Raw genomic sequence first — 25,175 nt, 5'->3', positions numbered from 1 at the left:
AGATAATTTGTAATGAAATAGACAACAAAAAGTCATTTTTCCCCAGTTTGTCTCTAATTAAGAGGCTTATGTTTGTCCTGACAGAAACCTGAACCCTTCCCCATCAGACGGCCTTAATGGTTGTGTTTTGTTTTGCTGAATGATCATGAATGCGTCTGCCGCGTAATCAGCGAGATCTCCTGAAGATGGCCACTCCACCAATCACAACCCGCCATCTATCTTGAGTTTGTCACATCTGTAAGTGTCCTGGATTGACGCACACCCTGAAGATGAGCAGACAAAAATATTTTTCATGAATTAAAAAAAAGGTTTATGAGAAGACGTGCACATAACTGGTGCTCAGGTGCGGTGTGCACTAAAACAAAATGTGCAGGAGGAAAACAAAGGGAGGCACTTTTCCTGCAATCTGTTTGCTGCTGTGCATCATTATTTTTTTTAGCACACACAAACACACCTGAGCACCAGTTATGTGCAAGTCTGTTTCTGAGCAGTGTTGGGAGTAACGGTCAGCATATGCTGGCTAAATCGTCAAGGTGCTACACCATATCGCCCTCCAGTGGATGCTGCAGTAACCTTTTTCAAATGCCAAGTACAACTTCCCCAGTTATTTTGATGAAAGTAACAGAACCGTTGTCACTCATGACAATTCAGAGACAGCAATATTAATACTTTGAAATAACTAACTAGTGATCTATATTACATTTTGGAAGTTACTTGCCCAACACTGTTCCATTTCACCTGAGAGCGCCACACATTGGTCAAAGCCGTGCACAATTTAGACAGCATGTTTTCCCACTCACCTTTGAGTCGGACTGCGTTATCTTTAAGATGGCACGCTACACTTATAGCATACTTGTTCCAGTTCGTGCTCGCACCGAATCATCTGACACCAGACTCAAGCGGTTCACACAGGAGTTTAAAACGTGCACACGTCCCAGGAAGAACTGAACCATCTCAGGAAGTGTTCGTGTTGAAGCACCCTGCCTGATATGTGCCATCTACACCGAGCTCATTCTGGTCCGTTCATGGAGACAATTAGCTTCTTTCAAGGAAGCGTGAACATGCATTCAAACACTGGTGTGGATCAAACAACCCACTGTTTTGTCTGATGTTGGTTCAGTCTGGGTCCAAATGGACTGTGATACATGTCATATCCACGTTCTGCAGATTGTGTCAAAAAGACACTGTAGAATGTGTTGATTTACTCAACTCTGCACAGCCTGCAAGAGAGAAGAGAAAAAGTTTAGTGAAGTTCCTTGAGAAAGCCTCGTACACAAAGTGTGTAATATTTTGCACATTTGGGTTTTGGGGTCATGCTGAGTCGATGCACATCAGTGGAATCTGTTGTGATGACAACAGCCTGCTAAAACGCACATCAGGTGGTGAAAGTGTTGAGTAAACTACTTACAGAGAAAACATTTATCCATCTCGACACAGAAGAATCCAAAAACGTACAAGCACATCAACAGGTTTCTGAAGCTGCTGTTTGAAAGGAAAAGCACTTAGTCCCAGAAGAACTTCGTTTTAGTCGTTGCATGTTTTTTTTCCTCCAGGTTTAGGCCTGTTATCCTGCAATTCTTTCATTAAATACTTGAAAACTGATTTGGGAGTATTGACGTTTTAGTGCCCCCCATTTGTTTCCAGTGCAATGACTCCCTCAATCTAAAGATGCTTTCAGACCTGCCCCCAGCTGGTCCATTTACTTAAACTCTTCTTTTACAGAAAAGTGAAGATGCTTTCTATGGTGTGGCCCCCAAATGAACCGTGAGATGGTTCACTTTAATTCAACATGCTAACTGCCTTCATGTGCTGGTTAGAGAAGAAAAAAAAAAAAAAAAAAATCAGACTGCACACAACTTAATGCTACTTAACCAACTGGAGTTGTGGCAGAAGTTACCTGGTGAAAGCAAACTGACCTTTGTGTAACAATACTCACATAATAAGTCTGATCCACTGATCATCGTACTGGGCTCTTTAATAGATGATGAGAGAGCAGCCAGTCTGAGGCTCCTCGAAGTGGCATCAAGTTTCTCTTCCTGGAAAACATGAAAGGACTAAAAACTCTCTTGTCCGTGAAAATTCACCAGCTGCTGTTACATTCATCCTGCATCATCTGGGCTTCAGAAGACAAACATCCACATCTTTGACGACAACCTCAATCACCCTGTTTTCTTAGAAAACATCTCCATCTCTGAAGCTTCTTGCTCCACATGGGAGTCATTTGAAATCAAACAGGGAGCTCCAGTAGATTAAAGAGCATTTATGACTGACTGATGGAAGTCTACATGATTCCCCACGAAGATACTTCAATCTGCCATTTCTGACGCTTCTTCCACTCTGGACCAGCATGGGAAGTTATTCAGTCGTGCAATTATACTGACAGAGTTCAAGAGTGTTGATCTTATGTTACTTATAACAAATCAAAGCTCTTTTTGTTGTTTGTTTGTGTACTGTGTGTCATACTCTGCATTCTTGGATTTTGCGTTTGGACTCATCCAGCTGGTGCTGCAGGTCCCACACGATCTCTTTGTATTTACTGTAGCGCTCATGAACCACGTCCCTCTGCCGCTGTGACTCCTGAAGACAAAACGTAGCGTTAAAAACCAAATGGAGGTACCAGTTCTTTTGGTTTTTAACCAGTTCTTTTATATATATATATATATATATATATATAAAAAAATCCTCCCTGGGGAAGGAAGACCACCTGGAGGTCTTTGAAGTTGTCCATCAGGCACTTTCTTTCTGGGAGTGAATCCATATGCTCCAAGGCTATTCTTGTGTTCTACAACATACAGTGCGCAAGATTAAAAAAAAAAAAAAAAAAAACTTTAAAAATATTAACACACAAAACTTGCAGCCTGTGATGAAGTATTCTTCAGCTGTTTGTTACATTGAGATAACTGGATCTATAAATAAAACGGCCACAGACCGTTTATGTTCTGCACAGATCTGTGCTCCAGGAATATATTTACTTTGCACTACAACACTCAGTTTGATACTCATCGTGTGAATCAAAGGTACTTCTGGGATCGTGTCCTGCATAAATGTAAAACTACTCAAGTCTACTGTTGAGCCGTAACGGTGCTGAGCAGAAGAAGCCCAGAGAGTTCATGTTCTGCTCCATAAGATCAGGACTGTTATTAACAGTACAGTACTTGATTGTATAGACTGAGTGGAGATTTATTCACTGCATCTTACAACTGGGTAAGTTGTAAGCAGACGTTAACTTCAACATTTTACAAGGCAATTTCTTGAATGGAACTTACCTTCTCTATATCCAAGACACGATCCTGGAAAGACACAAACTAAAATATTAGTAAAAACTGCCACAATTTCTGAAAAAGCCCCTTAGAACAAGCAGAATGTAAGAAACTAAAATGAGCAACACAGGAAGGAAGCTGTGCTCATAAAACTGATTTTTCCCCTCAAATGACGCTTAAGTGTTTGACAGTTTGCTGCTACAAGTAGCCCACTGTTGGGACAAGGGTTTGTTCTTGATCAACTTTCTTACACTTTTAGGGTGTCCCTTCCTTTTCCCCCTAATTCACAGCTCAGCTGGGTCTGATTAACGGAGGATGAGTGGTGACAGGTACAATTAAGCAGCCACACATAGCATCCTGGTAACCAACACTAGAGTTCAAGTGATCAGCTGCTTAGAAATACTTCTGTAGTGTGCAATCTAAGGTGTGTGTTAAACTTTAAAGACTTGTGTGTGCCCTACCTGTCTCTGCTACTTCTTAAGAGCTGTTTGATTCAAGTGTCAGATTACCTGGTGAAACATCTGACTAATGCTGACCTGAAGATGTCTCATATCCTCTTCTTTCCTGTGAATCTTCTCAAGTAGCTCTGGAAGGACAACACAGAGAGAAAGAGTTGCTCTTGCACAACACTGGATGTGTCCATACATATGATTGAAGGGTATTGCTTTAACTACGACCTCTTTGGAGGCTTTGCCAAATGTGCAAAAGTTTGTGATCCAAAATTCATGAAGTTAAAATTCAATTGGGACTATATTTGAATACAGAAATAAAGTAAACCAATCCTGAGCGATCAAAATATTGAATAAAAAGCTCAAAGTTACAGAACAAAAAGTCTACTAGCACCGTTTTGCTGCATTTAAACCAAGATGAATCAGACTAAGACACCTGTGGAAAGATGTGGACAAAGACACCAGTTACAAGTTATGGAAGACTGTAGAAACTCATGTCATGGTTTAAAATCCTGCAAGGCCGCACATACACAAGATGACTGTCAATCTCCCTCAGTCTGGGATTCCATGCAAGATCTCACTTTGTGGGTAAGGATGACTGAGAAAGCTAATAACAACACAGGAGGACCTGGTAAATGATCTGAAGAGAGCTGGGACCACAGTCAAAGATTACTTTAGTAACACATGATGCTGTCATGGTTTAAAATCCTGCAGGGCAGCAAGGTCCCCATGTGCTCAAGATGGCACATCTGACAGTCATGTGCTCAAGCCAGCACATGTTCAGGCCTGTTTGAAGTTCAACAGTGACCATCTGGATGACCCAGAGGAGGCATGGGAGAAGGTCATGTGGTCAGATGAGACCAGAATAGAGCTTTTTGGAATCACCTCCACTTACCATGTTTAGAGGATGAGAACAACCCCAAGAAAACCATCCCAACCGTGAAGCATGGGGGTGGAAACATCATACTCTGGGGGTGCTCTTCTGCAAAGGGGACAGGACGACTGCACCGTATTGAAGGGAGGATGGATGGGGTCATGTACTGTGAGATTTTGGCAAACAACCTTCCCTCAGTAAGAGCATTGAAGATGGGTCATGGCTGGGTCTTCAGCATGACAATGACCCCAAACACACAGCCAGGGCAACTAAGGAGGGGCTCCGTAAGAAGCATTTCAAGGTCCTGGAGAGACCTGGCCAGTCTCCAGACCTGAACTCAATAGAAAATCTTTGGAGGGAGCTGAAACTCCAAACCTGAAAGATTTGGAGAAGATCTATATGGAGGAGTGGACCAAAATCCCTGTTGCAGTGTGTGCAAACCTGGTGAAAAACTACAGGAAACATGTGACCTCTGTAATTGCAAACAAAGGCTAATGTACCAAATATTAACAGGTGTTCAAATGCTTATTTGCAGCAGTAACATACAAATTATTTAAAAAAAATCATACAGTGACTTCTGGATTTTTTTTTTCTTTTTTTTAAGATTATGTCTCTCACAGTGGACATGCACCTAAGATGAAAATTTCAGACCCCTCCATGATTTCTAAGTGGGAGAACTTGCAAAATTGCAGGGTGTTCAAATACTTATATTCCTCACTGTAGCTGTCGGGTATTTAGTGACTTGGATACCCCAACTGAACGAAGATTGACTACAAATATTTTAAGTGTGCTGACAACTAACCATGTCAGTCAAACACTGTGTCTTTTACGATGCAATAACTTAACCCACACTCCAAAGTTCTGTCCGGCAGCTTAGGAAAGGTCAACTGCCGGCGGGACGAGGCTTCGGTAGGATTAGCACTTCAGCCGCCATAAAAAGTCACAGCACAAAAAGTAGAATTCTCATTTCTACACTCTAGTAACTCTACAGATACCTTCCACTGGAGTGAAGCGGTGCTATGAAGCAGATTTTGGGGGAAGCTGTTTGGCGTCTCATCTCTGAAAAGAAACCAAAGATGAGCACCGCGGTTCTTTCCTTTAGAGGTTCATGACTGGTGTCGGCTGCACGACAGCGGAGGCTCATTAGGAGAAATTCACGTATTCAGAAGTGATGTCGTCCTTTGGTGTGACTAAAGAACTCCAGTGGAGCTCATCTACCTTTGTTCTCAGTGTAGAAGGAGTGCATCTGCTTCTCCTGTTGGTGCAGCCTCTGCAGCAGAGCAGTCTGCTCTGAATCCCAGCTCTGCTGGATGGCCTTCAATTGATCTCTGGTCTGCTGGTTCTGCTTCTGAAAGCGCCGTTCCTTCAATTCACGCTCCCGCACCTCCTCACACAGCCAGCGCAACTTCGTCTGCTCAGTAAAAAATAATATTGAAAGTACTGGAGTCCATCCTCATAAAAAAAACCAAAAAAAAAAAAAACATGGCTTAACAGAACTGTTCATTCTAAATAATCATTTGACAGTAAGAGCAGTTTGCATTCAGGTGGACTTCCATCGAGAGTGTTGTCGAAACAAACGTTACTACTATCGCTGTGTAATCTCATCCTGCGTTCAGTCGAGTCCTGACGTTGGAAAATCTTGTTTGGAGTGATTGTCAAATCTTACAGACTCCCATGTGGGATGCAAACAAACATTTATTGGCAGATAAATCTATTGCAGGTCTACTGTGCTGTCAGAAAGTAAGTGGCATACTTTGAGGGAGTAAAAAAATAAATGCAGTAAGGTGCAGATCGTCAGTGCCTCATGTTATCTGAAGATGTACCAGTAAAACAATCACCTGCTAAATTGGCTGTTCAAACTGTTCTTTATAATTAGGCAAATCATACAGCTGTGAAGATTAAACTGCTAACAAGGGAGCCAATTATCACTTCTTGTGCAAATTCACAGGAACACTTTAAGAGCAGATATAGGAAACATTTTCATCATAACCCATAAATCACTGGCACAGTCATAATTACATTTTGTGCTGTAAATCGTAAGATTATTCTTGGAAGAAGCCATTATTTCCAAAGAGGAGGATACCAATAAGACATTAAATCATTAATCCATCCTCAGATCTGACCACTGCTGCTTGTCGGCAGCAATAAAAAAAATTTGCCATGTGTAAAATGTGCCGCTCTTAATCACGTCGCTGCTTACTGTAAACCGTTGTTTCATTACTAAATACGAGTGCATTTATTCTTAAAACAAACTGTTGTTTTGCAAAATCCAAATCTGAGCTCCACGTCAGCACAACAAAAATACTGTATTTTGTGTTCAGGTAATCACAAGATAGTAAGAATTACTCCTGAGAGTAAAAATACCTTCGTCTCCGCTAGCCAGCAGCGAGGGTCTTTCACCAGTCCTGGGTTCTGGGAGGCGGTCTGTTATAACAGGAATGAAGAGTTGAGCATTGCTGATCGTGCAAATAATTAAAGAAACTGTGCAAATGCAAGAAACAATCACTATGTTATTGTGGCAAGTATTCTCGGGGGGGGGGGGGGGGGGGGTGTTTTGGTCAGGGGATGAAAAAACACTTTCACTTCTTCCAGTGACGCAGACCGAACTGTCCCCCTAAAAACTGGTCCCCCCGATGACAAGGTTCACGGATTATCACCTCGTTTCTGCTCCAAACTGCCTCCAGTCATCATCTATCTCAGTGAGACATCTGAAGCTTTAGTACAACAATCATTTCCACATAAATTCAGCACTATTTCATCATAAAAGGCAGCAGAAGCGATCAGAGCGCCGCAGCTAGATGAGCTGCTAGCTGATGTGTCACGGAATTTCACCTCGTTTCTGCTTAAAACTGACTTCAGAATGATTTAAGAGGTTTTACCTTTATCATCTAACGGTTAATAATCCCATTCATCCATTTTATTGCTTTGGATGAAAAGACTCCGAAACGGTCCGAAATGACGCATGCGCAGATGCAAAAGGTGGAGTGATTTTTAGGGGCGGACCGTTCTGTCTGTGACACTGGTGCAGTTACAAAGTTTGTCCTTTGAACAACAACAAAAAAGGTCCAGAACAGACAGTAAAAAGGTATATGAATATTACATGCATCATTTTTTTTTATTTTTTTTTTAGACTTGAGACAAATTTGAGATCGTTTCTTCTGAATAATCAGGTTATAATTAGCATACATACAGGCTGGCTGTCATGGAAGTGATCTGACTACTATGCAAACAAACTGCACAGAGTGCACAAGTTAAATCAGGCGGAGAAGCTCTGGTTTCCGTTTGCTGCAGTGATATTTACCCTTGTTTACACACAAACCATTTTTTTTTTATTTTTGAATGTTGTGATTTGCGTCAAGCATTTTTTTCAACGTCACTCAAAATCTGAATTTTGAAGTTGTTGCCACAAAAGCTCAAAGTGCAGCAGTGCTGCGTGGAGACGGTCGTCTGGGAGCGCTGAACGGCGAGGTTGATAACATTTACACATCTCTCACCTGAATCACAGGCAGAGGGATACCGCGGCAGCGCGGCTTTAACAAGTTGGAGCTCAATATTATGAACGCCGAAGAAGTTCATCCATTTCAAGTTATGCGTGTTTCAGGAGGCACGCAGATGTGGCCGTTGTTTGTCGTTTTCATCTCATGCTGTAGAAGGGAGATGACACCACACCAGAGCGCCAACTTCTTCATTCCTACATTAAACTACCACGACGGTTCTTTGTGATCCCTGTTTCAGAAATGCCGCGGTGACATTCTGGAGAAGAGGAAGGATGCCATTACCAGGTAACAAACCTAATACAGCCCTTAACTGTTAATGATTGTGCTCATTAAGCCAATCAGGACAGTTTGACTTCTTCTCAACATGACAGATTACAGATGAGGCGAGATGTTGGCCGGCGCGTCTGTGGCACTGCTGGGCCAGATTGGGAAATCTATCCAACCAGATAAGAGCTGGCTGGTTTATTAGCCTCAAGCAGCAGAGGAAAACTACTTTCCACCGTGAAGGGAGAGAGAGAGAGTGTGTGTGTCCGATGTGTTAATTTGCCTTTAAGGCTGTGGGTGTTTCCAGTAGCCAATATGCGTTTAAATTAGGTTTTACCAAGAGGTACTGCAGTAACTTCTACTTCCTGCAAGTCATGTATAATCCTCAGACCAGTGTGTGTGATAAAGTTCGACCTTGTGGCTCGACAGTTTTGCGACAAACGTCAGTGCTTGCAAAGAAAAGAGACAAACCCCACTGAGATCATAATTGTGAGAAGACAGATTTACAGACGACGACTTAAACAGATCGAAGACCTGCAGTTTGTGTTCACTGTTCCGGTCCAAACTGCGACAGGCTGAGTCCAGCTCCTCGTCCACGGAGGAGAGGAGCGCCGCTTGTTCCGACTCCATCTGCAAGACCTTTTCCTCCAGCTTGACGAGCTCTCGCTCACTTAACCTCGTCTGTAGAAAACACGAATGTAAATCAGCAGCTGTGTCACACTTGCTCTGCTCGTTTCAGGTCCGAATCCTAAACAAGGACCGATGCATTTTCATTCATGAAACCTGAAGATACTTTTAAGACGATGCGGCGCTTACTTTATCATCCTGTTTGAGGAGCTGGTACTTTCTGTGAAGGCGGGCGTGTGCTTCCTCCTTCGTCTTCAGCTGCAGAGTCAGCTTATTACACTCATCCTTCATCCTGTCCAACTTGACACTCAAGACACCACACAGTTCCTTGTCTGAGGCCGCAGTGTCCTGGTGGAGAGGACGTTTGTTTTAAGGCCAGACAGAAAAAAGTAAAGATTCTTGTATCACAGCCTACAGATTTTTACACTTAGTGAATGGATGTGCAAAAAAAAAAAAAAAAAAAAAAAGGCAGGGACAAAAATGGAAGAAAATGCAAAGCTGTGAGTAGAAGTGGGAGAAAAAAAAAAGTTAGACTGAACCAAAACAGCGAGAGCACAAGCAAGCTGGAATATTTTAAGCTTTTGACAGCTGACCGCATGAAAATTGCAGTACAAGCTTCTGGCTACGCAATATGAATACTGGATGGGCTTCTTAGGGACGCCTACGACCCCCGCAGGCTAGTACGTAAAAACATTTCAAACATTCTTGTCTCACTCTGAAATGACAATTACAATGAATGATGTCATTAATGTCATTCAGCATGGCTAATGGGCTAAACGCTATCATATCAGCGAGGCCCGTGCCCCCATTAGAAACAGTGTACCCATGAGGTCTTGTCCCTGCAGAGAGTGAGCGAGCAGGGGAGCTGCATCAAATCCCCCATCTGTACTGCTGCCTTGAGACGTTTGAGGCCTGATATCAGGGTTTTTAAAATATTCAAGCTCCGAGGTTTGGAATGGCCGAGATTTGCAGAACGCCACACACCATTAAGAGCTCAGTTATCCTCAGACTCAAAGGACAGACTCAGTCAACGAGCGAAATTACAAGAAATGAGAATTACATACGTCTCGCTGAGTTGGAAATGCACCAGATGTTTAGTAGCTGAGGCATGTTACCCTGTGCTACATCTGAACTACACACCACTGAGTCCAGATTTTTATTGGTGTGTTGCACTCAGATTTGTGCTGCAGCGTGAAAAATGTATGACCTTGACAACCTGAGACAAATGACTGCAAGTCTGAGTTCAAGACCCTGACCTCAACTTCCCTGAGGTGTGCCTGCATTTCATCCCGCTCCTGACTGCGCAGCTTGAGCACATCCTGCAGCTGTCGCTCCTTCCTTGCTATGCTGTCCTCCATCGTCACGTTCATGTTGCTCAGTTCTTGCTGATGCACCTCTCGCTCAAGCTGCAATTGCTGCCTCAGTGAGGCGCTTTCCTCCTGCACTGCTGTCAGTTTGGTCCGTAGTTCCGAGACGTTCTTCTGGAACTCATTCCTGGAGTTCTCCTCCTCGGATAGACGCTGGACAAGCTGGGCGTGAGCAGACGTCATGTCCTTCAAGGCGGCCTGGAGCTCAGACTGGACGTCTTTGTCTTTTTGACAGCGAAGACGTTGAGCTTCTGCTTTCTCCTCCAGCCTTTGGTTCTCCTCCTTCAGTCTTTCCTGGAGGATGGCGTGACACCGGGTCTCTTCTTCTAAAGCTGCTGAGGCATCTTTCACCTACAATTAGAAGAAACACGCTCAAAAACAGTTTGATCTGCTGTTGCCGACCTTGCCTAGTAGTGCAGGTATGAGGGGGTTCCAGGAAAAAACAACAAAAAAAAATCTCAATAAGTGCTTATGGTTGGCAACGACTGGTAATCTGCTCTGCATTCAGACTGACAAAGCGTTTGTGATTAAGAGCAATCAAATCAGTGCATATTGCAAATGTGCTGCAAGGTTTTCGGTCTGAATGCAGGAAAAACCTTGCAGCATGTTTTCAATATACTGGTTGCATGGGGGTCAACAGGTCTTATATTTCTTTTGAATCCATGGTGTTATTTTCTTGTCGGACATTCCCACCATGCCCACACCTCCTGGAGTTGTCGCTCCAGCGTTAAATGGCGCTGCCGGGTCTTGTTGAGCTCCACGTCCTTACGATGGAGCTCTTCCTCACGCTGAGCCAGACGGCTTAAAATTTCAGCCAGCTCCCGACGGGCTGCCTCGGCCTGCTGGCTCAACACCTTCAGCTGGGCCCGAGCGCTCTCCTGCTCTCTGGTGGCCTGTGGGCAAAAGTGAGAGAAAGAGTAAAAATGAAGAATGACAAATGAGGAGGGGGGGGGGGGCATATAAAGAGGACTTCTAACAATAATTAGAGCAAGAGACAGGGTGACAGAGAGACGGAGTCAGAGGAACACATGCAGCAGCAGCTCTTACACTGATAGGAAAACGCTAGCACTCAGCTCCCTGATAAGGTACAATGGTCAGGTCTGTTCCAGGCAGATTGCTTCTAATACTCCAGCTTTGACTGGAATTTGCAAAGACTTTGCAGCAGCTCAGCGCCTAATCATTTAATTGAGCACTTCATTCTCTCCCCAAATTCATTAAGAGGGCAGAAATGATTTTGTAATCAATTCACATCACGTTGCATCTGCCAGGTGGTGGGGGGGGGGGGGGGGGGGGGGGGGTGTCTGTGTGTCCGCCTGTGAGCTGAAACGCTGCTGACTGCAAGCTTGGAGGTGACTCATTCTGTTCAAAAGCAAATGACTGCCAACTGATTTACAAGCTAATATTAATAGTCACCATATAATTACACACTGTCACACACACACATTTCACTGCATATTTTGTTTATATTTAGGCCTTTTAATCAGACACTGGCAGAGATCGTTCCAGTCGACTGCGAATAATAATTAACTATCATCTTTATGATCGAGAAACAATGCATGTTTTTTTGTTCGAGTTTAAATGCACCATTAAGATCGCAGACACAAATTCAAGTCAGTGCCGCAGCTTTTGGGAAGAGGTTTGTGTGTAAATGTATATTTGGAATATCGTGTGATTACAAAGACATTTATGTGAGATGACCTTACGGAGACTGGTACACATCTGTAAGCTGTTCACACCTTTAAAAAAAAAAAAAAAAAGTGTGAAGTGTCCAAACATTCCTACTGCAGAAGAATGTAAGATATATCCGCCTTTATCAATTTAATCAATTAAAAATTTACAAACTTCACTTTCAGATTTAAGACAAAGAAAAAAGCCTGTCTGGCACATGGACGCAAGTTCTTATCACTCCATAAGAAAAAAATATAATTTCAACAAATTCCAATTACAAATGCAAAGCACAGTATTTTACATGTGATATAAAATGAAAGATACAAATAACTGTATATTTCTCTGCATAACTCGAATGCCATTTATTACATTCCGCTCATCTGAGAGTAGATTCTTTGGACAGTTCACCCAGATCCAAACTCCAGCTCTGTTTTCCAAAGATATTCCAGTAATGGAAATACATGGACTCATTTGACACTTAAAAAAAAAAAAAAAAAAATGCACATTTCCACAGTCGGGCCAACAACTAACACAGCTTCTAAACGTGGACTAAAGGTCTGAGAGCGGCACAGGTTTAGCTTTTCGTGATCTCGTAGGGGCGGGTTTTGAAATAGGAGGGAAGCGGCAAAGACACAGTGAGGCGCAGGGGCTTGAACGTGTCTGCACGTTAAGGTCATATTAATTATCACCTGTGTTGCCTGAAGGATGTTTCATGTGTAGCAGGTGTGTCAGCGAGAAAACGTCTCATATGATAATTAATATCACAATATTTATATGCAGCCATGTTCAAGCTGATTTCCGCCTGCAGAGTGATGCGTTGGTTTTTTTTCTTTCATGTTTTTTCTTGTCAATTTGCAAGTTTAATTTACACATTTTAATGTAGAAAATTGTACCACCACTACCCCCTCCCCCCAGGGAAATTACTGTCTGCTCAATTTTTCTTTAGAATACAATGTCCCTAAAACACCTCCATAGACTGAACCTCTCATCACAAAATCCTGAAACGACACTTCCTGTACTTTTTGACGTATTAATGACAATAACAAAAACAAACCCCAGCATAATCATGAGCTCTGCCTGTCTTTTCATTTGGTGGAGGTAATGAGATCTGAACAGCATCCAAACATTTTGCAGGGTGGCGGGGTGTCAGTTTCTGCAGATCTCCTGTGCGTCCGAGGATGAAGACGCACTTTGGCTGATGCTTTACTTTCGCACACAACCTCCTGCCGGAGTTGAGAACTAAATTTCTGTCCAACAGAGGGGACATAATTTGAGCACTGAATTTTTCAGACCACACTGTTAAATCACTGATAAGGAAACGCACCACACAGTGTCAGAGGCTCGGCAGTCTTCTCTTGCTCTGCCAGCTGACTAGCTGCTACCCAGAACGATTTAGAGAGAAGGACTGGGAGCTGACAAGGACAGCTGATGGGTATTTGTGCTGCAGTTGCTCAAAAATGCCAAGCGATAGAGTCATTTTGCTGCACGGAGGCCTGTTAAGTTTTTGCTGGAATTTGTTGATGTCAGACTAACTGGAGCAACCTCGTGTGTCAACACAGAACCACAGAGTGGCGGACGAGCAAGTATTTCCATAAAATAACGTGTGGTCTTGCTCATTTCCACCCTCTGCACCATCAATATCTTCACAGAGCGTGGTCGACTCAGTGAAGTCACTTGACTCAGTGATTACAACGCTCCACCGTTAAAAGAAACATCGTCTGAAACGTTAAAACGGATTTTTAGCAATGAAGAAACACACATGACTGTGAGTGAAAGCTGTGATTTTGCAGCTTACAGCGTTTTACAGCGTTAACTGTCTCAGCCAACCTGCACGGCCTTCTCACTGTGGAACTGAGCGTGGGACTTTGCCTCCTCCAGCTCCTTCTGCTGTCTCATGCACTTTGCCCGCCACTGCCGCACGGCAGTCTGGGCCCTGGTCTTCAGCTCCTCTCGGCTCCTCGTGCTCTCCTGTAGTAAGGCCTCCGCCTCTCTCTTCTCTGCCTGCTCCCGACTCTGAAATGACGGTAGAATGTGAATAAAAAAAAAAAAACCTATCATGTTCCTGCAAGTTACACATATTTCATACAAATATCTTGTCACTGTGCTAATACGAGTATTTAAGGCACCGTAGAAGTTAGATTAATTTTGTCCAGACACTGTTTTATTGAATAAACAATCAAGTTACACAAGTTAAGCAGCAAGTGCAGCTCAATGCACAACACAAATACAGCCGACAATAACTAAACAGACTGTACAAATTTGATTAATACAAACCAATTCTCTTGTAAATTGTAAGGGACCAATTACATTATATTGTCTAATAACCAACTTCCAAATATAAATATTTTAAAAGGGGAAATGTGCTTCCTTATTTTAACTTAATTTGTATTTAAAAGGGGAAATGTGCTTCCTTATTTTAACTTAATTTGTATTTATTTAGAACTATCAGTTATTCTGCAATTTTTCAGCTTGAAACTCAAAAAAGTTAATGAAGTGGGTTGCACACTTTATATTACCATATTTTCCAGAGTATAAATTGTAATTTATTTTTTATATTTTTCTAGCTTGGAAGGCCCTGTAAATTATACTGTGATGCACCTTATATACAGAAAAATCAGGCTTTTATTATTAGTAGTTATTTATGATTGTTAACAACAATTAATATAAAGTATCTCAAATTACTTTTGTCAAGGTGGTACTCTGTCAATGAGTGACTCACTTTAAGTCACTCATTGAGAGTGATGTTTTACTGTACTGTTTAAGTTCTGACAGTGTGATTAAACAGGTTCCACATATGACGGAACCGATTCCTGTTCCTTAATGTTGAAGATGGTAAATTTGCTGCTTATAAGGAGTAAAACAAATTCTCTGCCTCTAGTAGAATCAGAAGAATACCATAGTACCATACTGAAATGCAGCTTCTTATTTTCTATTTAAATTTTTGGTATAATTTCTTTGCATCATGTTGAACCACATCCTGAGGAATTGCATCACAAATACGTATCAAATCACATTCAATCGGGAACAGGGGTGAATTGTATCGCTGGTAGTGTATCGAGATGTGTGCTGAATCGTTGTCAGTGATGAGATTCACATGCCTAATCCAAACGGAAGAAAAATATTATATCGAGTGCAGTGAACACTTAAACTTAGTGCATGTGAAATTGCATGAATTGTAATGTCCAAGAATGAAGAAACATTACACACGTAATAATAATAAAAAAAAAAAAAATACCTTCTTTGGAGTCCTGTATTTTAATGATGAATCATCTAACCAAATACCTGAATCTCCTTCAGCTGTTCGCACAATCGTAGGTGCTGTTGTTCACGTCGCGCCAACTCTGACAACAGTTCCTGATGAGCAGAGAAAAGTTGGAGAAGCTGATGCGAGACTTACAAACTGAAAAATAAATAAAAACACAGAAAACTGATTTGAGGTGAGGGTTGCACACAGGAAAGGTTAGAAAGTCAGAGAAAAGAATGGTGCAATTTGAACCAAAACCAAAATGAACAAGATAAAAGAACCGAAAAGATAAAGAGGAAAAGCAGGAGTTGAAAACAGCACAGTTATGTCGAAGGAGGAAGAGACGGTTGACATCCAGAGTACAAATGGAATATCATTCTACAAATATTCATCATATCCACAAGAAAAACTCTAACCCCTTTGAAGTTTCTAGTTTGAGGTTAATGTAACAACAATGTACTTTTAAGTCATCTGACACTAATTAGTCATATTTATAAGAACTCGGCCACGGGAAATCTGCTATTGTACTTCATTTTTGAAACACTTCCAACATGCATTTTGATCTTGACAGTAAAAAAAGGCAACCCAGGTGATAAATGCAAACGCCCACATAGCAATATGGTAAGCGTGGGATTTTAAACACATTTCCAGTTGACTGAAAAGACACAAATGGGAGAAATGTGAAAATGCTTAAATACGCATTAATGACCTTGAATACACCCACGCTGCACGAGGTCTTTGCTTTTTGTATTTTATTTTATGTTATGAAACATTTTTATGTTTCATAACAGTGATGGAAGTGACACACTGTACCAGTGTGAGGAGGATAAACAGCTAATCTCTTATTTGTGCTGTCACTTCTGACAATTTTAAGAGGATCAAGTGACATGGGTTTGACAGGGGGACGGGTATATTCAAGGGAGAGACACTAACAATCAACTAGTAAACCTGGTCTGGGTGGAGGCGCCAACATGCGCATACAGTCAGAAATCTGTCTATCTTGTGGTTGTCTAGACACACACAGAATGTTTTCTTTCATCTGTGTAATTATTCTCTCTGTGGAGGATGCCAAAACACTGACTTGCGCCTTCGTTCCATCTTGAACTGATCATTCTAATGTCTTAATTTCTGATTAGCCACACTAGCAGCAAAGGTTTGCTAGTAGAGTTCTAACCAAGAGAAGAAAGTTTGACCATATTACCCTGATTTGACCTGCCTTCATTGGCTTCCATACAAAATCCTGCATGGACTTGAACCTCCCTATTTAGCAGAGGTAATTAAACCTTATGTTCCGGCCCATACTCTGCATTCTTGAGATGCAGAATTACTGTATGTTCTATGGGTCAAGAAGAAGTTAGCAGGTCAGAGAGCTTTTCTGTGGAATCACCTGCCTGCTTAAACAGCCTGATTCTGTGGAGTTACTTAAATCCACATTAAATACCCATCTGTTCTCACAATTAACATCAGCTTAATTGTACTGAATCGTTGGAGAGAAAGACATCCAAATTCTGGGCAATATTGGTGAAACAAAGGACAGAGTTGCCAGCGAACATGTTAGTATTTTGTCTGCTTGCTGTTCTAAGATGGTGTTACTGTGAACTCTTCATTCTGGCTGATTAAATTCTGCTTTGTTGTGAAGCTGCTGATGAAAACACTATGCACTCCAGTTAGGTGACCCCCCCCCCCTTTTTTTTTTGCAATATATATTTAGATTTACACTGTGCCTTCTCTGAAGCTGTGGTGATCTGACCTCTTGTGGAGGCTCAAGTGCGCTTTTCCTCAAAAGACTCACGCTCTGTCCTGCTTCAAATAACCCCACACAGATTTTCTGACACACCTCCACCTGTAAGCTGAGCCGGCTCTTCTCCTTCTCCTGACGATCCAAAGCCTTCTTTAGCTCTTCGACTTCACTGAGGACTGAGGCCTTGCACAGCTGAGCTCGCAGCTCTGCCACTTCCTTCTCCAGGTCTGAACAGTTTATAAGCACATACACATGGACGGAATCAAACATGAAGCGACGAGAAAAGCAAAACAAGGAACTGGAGGATGATTCAGATGATTCCACTGCTGAACAGATTTAATTGCCATACAATTAAATTTGGCTTCACATAACTTTACCATAATGAACTGATATAAAACTGACTGACTGTCAGGTGTGTTTCCACCACAGTAACTACAATCACGCTCAGATACTGAAAATCAGAAATCCAACCAAAAGAAGAACAATGAGTGTTTACACCAGAGGAACTCATGCTGAAATAAGAATGAGAGAGTCTTTTTAGTTCCTACCTCAAGGTTACTTTCCTGTGGAGTGCATTAAAAGCAGCAGAGCTTGCAGCACTGAGAGTAAATATTCAGACACTACAGGTTCTTCTTTCCACCAACAAAAGAGAGTGGCTAATTACAGACAGAAACATCACATTTAAACCCAACAGGAGGAAATCGTAGCAGGAGTCACTGTGACGTGCAGCGCTGATGATGATTTACTGTTATTGTATTTTTTGGGGGGGAAATAACACTGAGCTTTACAAACAGGAAAGACCGAGAAGCAGGAAACAGCTTCACATAAGTTCTAACAAAATGAGGACTCTGCACAAACACTGTGCAAGCTCTGATAAAGAATAGAATGAAGAGAAACATGCAGGCTGCACTTGTACCAGTCTTGTGTCACATTTACAAGTACATGAGGGTTTTTGCAGCCCAGCAGAAACAGAAGCAGAATTTCATCCTTCACCTGGATAAGTATCTGGAACACAAGTACTCAGGGTCGAGTCCTTGCAGTGGAAAAGCACCTCAAAATAAAGGCCTTATGAGTCACGACCATTACAAGTAGGATTTGTAATCCTATCTAACCTAATTTTAGAAGCATGACACACTCTTCATTCCTGGTCTTTGTGCTTTTTTGTCAAATAAGTGTCTGTCCTCTCACCAACAGTCTCACAGCCGCCTCTCAATACCCAACATTCATCCTTTCCTGTTTTCTCATCGCACATTAGGAAGTTCATGTGAGCAGTCTGGTTCTCAAGCTAACATCACAATCATCTCTGTTCCACTCCTTTTCATGACTTCAAAATTATTTCTGCTGCCTGAACCACCACAGCGATATGTGATAACGCAAATCACCACAGTATAAACATTTAAAAACAGCTGGAAATTCAGATTTCTCAGAGCAGTCATGTCTTTGTTTTTTTTAGGTCCTAGAGTGTGTTATTAAAAAAGGACTACTATATATTTACAATTAAACCCAAACCATACAGTTTCAGCACCCGTTCACTTGGCACAAAAACAATACTGAATGTTGAACACAGAGCTAGAATCCTACAGTAATCGTATGTCTTATCCAAGGACACAGACAGGTAACCTGGAGCACACACCTAGAAGTGAGATGAGACGTCCAACTCCTACCCCACAGATATACAACCCCTGGCAAAAATTATGGAATCACCGGCCTCATAGGATGTTCATTCAGTTGTTTAATTTTGTAGAAAAAAAATCAGATCACAGACATGACACAAAACTAAAGTCATTTCAAATGGCAACTTTCTGGCTTTAAGAAACACTATAAGAAATCAAGAAAAAAAGATTGTGGCAGTCAGTAACGGTTACTTTTTTAGACCAAGCAGAGGAAAAAAATATGGAATCACTCAATTCTGAGGAAAAAATTATGGAATCACCCTGTAAATTTTCATCCCCCAAATTAACACCTGCATCAAATCAGATCTGCTCACTGACATTGACCCTATGCCATGATATTGACCCTATGTCTTTTTGAAAGGAATGTTTTTGCAGTTTTTGCGCTATGGCAAGATGCATTATCATCTTGAAAAATGATTTCATCATCCCCAAAAATCCTTTCAATTGTCCAAAATATCAACATAAACTTGTGCATTTATTGATGATGTAATGACAGCCATCTCCCCAGTGCCTTTACCTGACATGCAGCCCCATATCATCAATGACTGTGGAAATTTACATGTTCTCTTCAGGCAGTCATCTTTATAAATCTCATTGGAAAGGCACCAAACAAAAGTTCCAGCATCATCACCTTGCCCAATGCAGATTCGAGATTCATCACTGAATATGACTTTCATCCAGTCATCCACAGTCCACAATTGCTTTTCCTTAGCCCATTGTAACCTTGTTTTTGTCTGTTTAGGTGTTAATGATGCCTTTCGTTTAGCTTTTCTGTATGTAAATCCCATTTCCTTTAGGCGGTTTCTTACACTTCGGTCACAGACGTTGACTCCAGTTTCCTCCCATTCGTTCCTCATTTGTTTTGTTGTACATTTTTCGATTTTTGAGACATACTGCTTTACGTTTTCTGTCTTGACGCTTTGATGTCTTCCTTGGTCTACCAGTATGTTTGCCTTTAACAACCTTCCCATGTTTGTATTTGGTTCAGAGTTTAGACACAGCTGACTGTGAACAACCAACATCTTTTGCAACATTGCGTGATGATTTACTCTCTAAGAGTTTGGTAATCCTCTCCTTTGTTTCAATTGACATCTCTCGTGTTGGAGCCATGATTCATGTCAGTCCACTTGGTGCAGCAGCTCTCCAAGGTGTGTTCACTCCTTTTTAGATGCAGACTAACGAGCAGATCTGATATGATGCAGGTGTTAGTTTTGGGGATGAAAATTTACAGGGTGATTCCATAATTTTTTCCTCAGAATTGAGTGATTCCATATTTTTTTCCTCTGCTTGGTCTAAAAGAGTAACCGTTACTGACTGCCACAATCTTTTTTTCTTGATTTCTTATAGTGTTTCTTAAAGCCAGAAAGTTGCCATTTGAAATGACTTTAGTTTTGTGTCATGTCTGTGATCTGCTTTTTTTCTACAAAATTAAACAACTGAATGAACATCCTCCGAGGCCGGTGATTCCATAATTTTTGCCAGGGGTTGTATAAACTATGGGCTCTGCTCTATAGCACTAAAGATGACCATTTAATATTGCAGGACACAACACAGAGGTGCTGCAGTTTGCACATAATTTCACATCATGAAACCTGATTTTGTTGTTTTTTCTGCAGCAGATACACAATCCTTCAAATGGTGATGCAAACACCAAATTTGGCACAAATACTCCTTAGACATGACTCTTTTGAAGAAAAGAAAAAAAAAAAAGACTGGATACTTGAATTTTCAATGGGTGGCCTCACTGAGTACCTGGTCCTCGCTGTCCACCTCTGCCGTCCTCCCTGTCAGCGTAGATGGCATGTGTCTGTGCAGATGGCTGTGAGGTCTCCTGCCAGGACATCTGAAAGTCTGTCTTCTCCTTTCTTGTTCTCAGCAGCTCCCCATGCATGTCCTCCACCTGTGGACCACCGCCCATAAGCAAACAGACTGTCTCACACTGAGGTTTTCTTAAAGGTTGTGCTCAGCTTACTGCTTTGTCTCATGGGGTTTCCTGTTTGTCTGCCTATATACAGACACAAACAAACCTGATGAAGGAGGGACTCTCTGCTCGCCTCTGACTGTTCCAGTTGTCTTCGCGTTCTCTCCAGCTCCAGCTCCATCTGAAGAAAACACAACAGTGACCCTGTCACAACAATCTATAATGCACACGTGCTGTGCAAAGTGATGTACAGCCAGTAGCATGAGATGCTGAAATTTTAAAAAGAACCAGCAGCACTTGTAATCTCATGTATGCAGACATGCACACCGTCTATAAGGAATTAACATTAAAGTGTAACCGAGACAAGCTGCAATTAAGAAGTTGTCAAGAATTGTTGAAATTATTTGGGATATCATTCAGAATTGCACCTGACTTTCAACCCAGAATAACAGTTTCCAGATGCATTTCAATTTTTTCCTCCTCGAAAAACTGACTTGATAGCAAACGTAGCGTCACACAGGACGATTTTCAAACTGTTTTATGTCAGCTTGAGGACTAAAGTTGCTCACCTTGGACTTGTCCCTTTCAGATTTCTGTAGCCGAGCAGTGAAGGCCTCCTCTCTCTCCTGATCCTGAATGTGGTGTCTCCCTAAGGGCTGTGCAACATGGTCAAAAATTACACACACTGCCATCAACACACAGATTACTTTTTTTAAGCAATAGGAAAAGTACTGTTACATCACACCATCCTCCGTCTCATCATTTTGCAAAGAGTCATTGGCATCGTGGCAGATTTGTACAAGTGCTTAGATCACACTCAAACCCACTCATTCTGAGCAAGCTGCAGTGCTGAATTACCAGCTTCCAGCATTAATATCCACCCAAGTGACTCATCTATTTGATTCACATCACAGCGGGCCTATTGGCGGGGAATGAATGTGCACTCTGCTCTCCCTCCTCGCCTGCTCTTTAGGAGTAAAGGAGATAATTTTCCTCTTCATTTCCTCATGCTTGTTTATTTACCCTTAATTTTTGGACAAATGCATTATTTCCCAATGCTGCAGGCACCACTGGCGTCCCATTAGGACACTAAAGAAGAACGGAATGCAAATGAATCAGTACGCTACTATCATTATACACACGGTTGAAAACTACTGCATAAAAAGAAAAGAAAAAAAAAAAAGAGCAGTCAAGATACAGCTGCACAGCGTCCCTCTGTGGTCTGGAAAAAATATTGCAGGAGGTTTCAAAGCAGTGCGAGTACAACCAGCAACCAAAGACAAAAACATGTCAGTTAATGCAAAAATGATGTAATATCACGCTGACAGCAATTCAAACGATAATGTGGACGATTTGCACGGCTGAATGCAGACCGGTGCCATAAGAGCAATAATCGAAGGCAAAGTGTTATTTACTGTGACTAAGGAGCACATCCAGCGCCTGACACACTAATGTGCACATAATGACAGACTTCACTTTTAGACAGAAGGGGGGGTTGAGAATGACATATGGGGAAAGCAGCGTTTGCTTGCTCAGTGGCCGTTTCTCGCTGAGCAAAGTAAGAGGGTGAGTTGAAACAGCGGGAACGGACTCAAGGGAGCATTGATTCTGACTTTTACTTGAGACGAGATAAATCATTGATCCTGTGAGGGAAATTAAGACGCTTTATTAAACTTGCAGGGTTTTTTTTTTTTGGTGACTGCATGGAAGCTCATTGGCAACAAATACTTTTCCACTAAAGTAAATATAAACAGGTCTCAAACCTAAAGGTAGGACACTACAGATCCTATCCCCACAGACCAGACCGCTTTATTATAACTTAATCACAGAGTGAGCCACGATGCAGCATTTTAATTATTGCATTTCAATCATTACTATGTTATATGATCCCAGATAAAGTCCTCTCGATGTAAAACAGACTGACATAAATGCAGAGTAGGTCGATGCATTTATTGATTAGACTGAAGCAGGGACGTCTTGGAGATGAAGACAGTGAACATGTTGGACTAAACTCATCAGAGATCTCTTCTGTTAAAAGAAGGTACATTATATCTGAATATGAGAAATCATGACAGTCAGTAGGGAGGTGTGGGACCTGATGGACTCACAGCTGACATCAGGCTCACCTCCTGCAGCTCGTCAGACATGGCTGCCCGCTGATCAAGCCTCGACTCTCTCCCCGTGCTCCTCGGCTCACTGCGCACGTCTTGCTCCAGATTGTGGAGACGCCGCTCCACACGAGATAACTGCAGACAGGAAGGCACGGGACATCACCATGCAGGAACACAACTAAAATAAGACAACAAGTAACAGACAATACAGTCCAGCTCATAAGTATTTGGGCTTATTGGATTTGGAGTTATGTCTTGATGGCTCCCCTCACTCCTTTCGTTCTTTCACAGTTGCTCAGTTTTTGAGAACTGCCTCCTTCAGACTGGCCATTCAGTGTCATACTGTTTGTATTTCTTCATGATCGATGTCAGTGAAGTTGTACATTCAGTGACATAAATATTTGTGTGTCCATCAATGGACTTGTCTAAAGAAATGATCATCATATTAGTCTGCTCATTTATTCATGGCCTCTGAAAATGGAGCAACTGTTTCTAAAAATTGTTTTAATTCCTAAATGTATCTGAAAACTGTGGTAAAATACTTACATTTATGGTATTTTTTTGAAGCCACATTATACAGTGGAAATAATTTGTATGCAACTGTTTAGAGAACAAACTAATCATGATGAAATGTCCATAAATTCATGATTCGTCCACTTTTAACATTTACAGATCCAAACAGCACACGTGGAAGCAAAAGATCTACAAGTAAAAACAAACAGCCACAACTCACGGGGTCCGGTCTCTGGGAGGCAGTCAGATGTTCTGTGAGACTCTCCATTGCTCGCCTGGTGTCAATGTCAAACCTTAATAAATAAATTAAAAAAAAAAAAACCCAGGACGTCATTCATCCACAGATGGCTGAGTTGCATCAGATGTTGAATTACGGCTTTGGCTCAATCAGATTTGGTCAGCAATAGCAGAGAGCAAAGGTTTTTAATAACTTCAAAATGTCAAATTCTAATGCATGTTGAGGAGGACGTGGTGTCTTCTGACTTTCAGAACCATGGCAACCAAGGTTTCCATGGCAACATTATCATTTTTCTTAAAGAAAGGTTTAAAGACCAGAAAAACCATACATTCATTTTTAAAGACACCCATGATGGATGAAAACTATATAAAAAAAATTTTCCCCCCGGGGACAGGGGGAACGTTTCAACCTTTATTTGATATGTTGAATTGATGACAAGAAACCGAGGGAGAGACACACAGCAAAGGTCGCCCGAGATGAAAACTTTTTCGTGCGTATGAAAAATCTAAGATGAATATCCTGCACTTGCTGTGTTGGAAACTGACAACAGAACCACATATGCTTCAAATGATGAGTCATCTTTAGTTATTTTAACATTTTAAAGCATCAACATACATCAGAAATTAGTAAAATACTGGCTACCTATTGACAGAAAAAACTTTTTGAAATCAGCAATAAATTACTTGTTTCTCCTGAGGATTTCTCTGTCCAGGTCATCAGACAGTCTTTGCTGGTCACAGCGCAGGTCCCTCAGAGACTGATGTAACGTGTGGATCTATGTGGAATAATTACACACCAATACTGAACAGAAAACATGATAAGAAGGATGAGCACAGACTCTGCTGTGTGACCACTGTGACCTATAACACGGGACCTCAAGTCTTTCCTTCTAAAAACCCACCAACTGGAACTAAAGCTGACTTGACTGAAATCTTGTCACGTCTTTTCAACTTCAGTTAGGCGACTCTTTTCCATTCAGATGTGACATATTTCTGAAACTACATGACACTAATGAGAGGTACTGATGAGTAATGTGTCTCCTCACATCCTCTCCTGTCAGGGTTGAGTCCTTAAAGTGAACAGAAGCTGACTGAGACCTCCTCCTCCTTCCTGGAGCGCCCACGTAGTCCCTTAATGGAGACGTAGGGTAGAAACGTTGGCCATCTGAAATAAGATGTAAGAACGTTTAAGACCAGTTAACTGATCAAAGACCAAAACAGTGAATGTTTGATAAAACTACTTTTGTGGATTTAAATTTTATTCTGCTGACAGAGTACATCATTATGTTAATTATATACCCAGCTGATTTAGTTTGAAATGTTGGCTAACCTATTGACAGAAAAAAAAACTTTTTGAAATCAGTGATAAATTACTTGTGCTCATTAGGAATCAAAAATAAAATGGGGAGAAAAAAACCCCTTCCAATTATTCTCATTTATTTTGAGATGTTTTGACAAGTATTCAAATGTTCTACAATATGATAGAATTATTAAACTGCTTTTACACCTATTAACATATTTAATGGGTATAACCAAATATTTTGATTTTCACTGCCTTTAAATGGATCTAAAATACTAAAATGTCTTAATGTGGCTTTAAATTATGGCTAAATCTGTGATGATTTGGTTTAAATCTGTTCTACACTAAGACAGACTGGCGTGAAGTGTTTTTTTTTTAAACCAGATTTACATTGATGTTAATGTTGTTGAACTATTTTAAACATATCAA

At 41.4% G+C, this 25,175-nt stretch overlaps 1 protein-coding gene across 1 annotated transcript in view; it reads right to left on the bottom strand.

The window, feature by feature from the left end:
- Positions 1 to 1,090: 1,090 nt before the first annotated feature.
- LOC117503469 (centrosomal protein of 128 kDa-like) overlaps positions 1,091 to 25,175 on the bottom strand; it is a 27,174-nt gene continuing 3,089 nt past the window's right edge. Inside the window, exons 4-26 of the mRNA XM_034162702.1 lie at positions 24,493 to 24,611; positions 24,131 to 24,222; positions 23,403 to 23,502; positions 22,701 to 22,831; positions 21,155 to 21,230; positions 20,692 to 20,760; positions 20,417 to 20,564; positions 17,088 to 17,218; positions 15,289 to 15,360; positions 13,834 to 14,019; positions 11,043 to 11,231; positions 10,228 to 10,689; positions 9,161 to 9,319; positions 8,879 to 9,025; positions 6,948 to 7,007; positions 5,802 to 5,994; positions 3,797 to 3,846; positions 3,267 to 3,290; positions 2,705 to 2,782; positions 2,464 to 2,577; positions 1,937 to 2,036; positions 1,409 to 1,482; positions 1,091 to 1,220 (exon numbers count right to left, since the gene is read on the bottom strand). Of these exons, the coding sequence (XP_034018593.1) occupies positions 1,463 to 1,482; positions 1,937 to 2,036; positions 2,464 to 2,577; positions 2,705 to 2,782; positions 3,267 to 3,290; positions 3,797 to 3,846; positions 5,802 to 5,994; positions 6,948 to 7,007; positions 8,879 to 9,025; positions 9,161 to 9,319; positions 10,228 to 10,689; positions 11,043 to 11,231; positions 13,834 to 14,019; positions 15,289 to 15,360; positions 17,088 to 17,218; positions 20,417 to 20,564; positions 20,692 to 20,760; positions 21,155 to 21,230; positions 22,701 to 22,831; positions 23,403 to 23,502; positions 24,131 to 24,222; positions 24,493 to 24,611 (2,720 nt within the window). The 3' untranslated portion in view covers positions 1,091 to 1,220; positions 1,409 to 1,462. The remainder of the gene's footprint in view (positions 1,221 to 1,408; positions 1,483 to 1,936; positions 2,037 to 2,463; positions 2,578 to 2,704; positions 2,783 to 3,266; positions 3,291 to 3,796; positions 3,847 to 5,801; positions 5,995 to 6,947; positions 7,008 to 8,878; positions 9,026 to 9,160; positions 9,320 to 10,227; positions 10,690 to 11,042; positions 11,232 to 13,833; positions 14,020 to 15,288; positions 15,361 to 17,087; positions 17,219 to 20,416; positions 20,565 to 20,691; positions 20,761 to 21,154; positions 21,231 to 22,700; positions 22,832 to 23,402; positions 23,503 to 24,130; positions 24,223 to 24,492; positions 24,612 to 25,175) is intronic.

Source organism: Thalassophryne amazonica, chromosome 21 (assembly GCF_902500255.1).
Source record: "Thalassophryne amazonica chromosome 21, fThaAma1.1, whole genome shotgun sequence".
NCBI classification, from domain to species: Eukaryota; Metazoa; Chordata; class Actinopteri; order Batrachoidiformes; family Batrachoididae; genus Thalassophryne; species Thalassophryne amazonica.
This window is presented reverse-complemented; position numbering and strand designations above follow the sequence as displayed.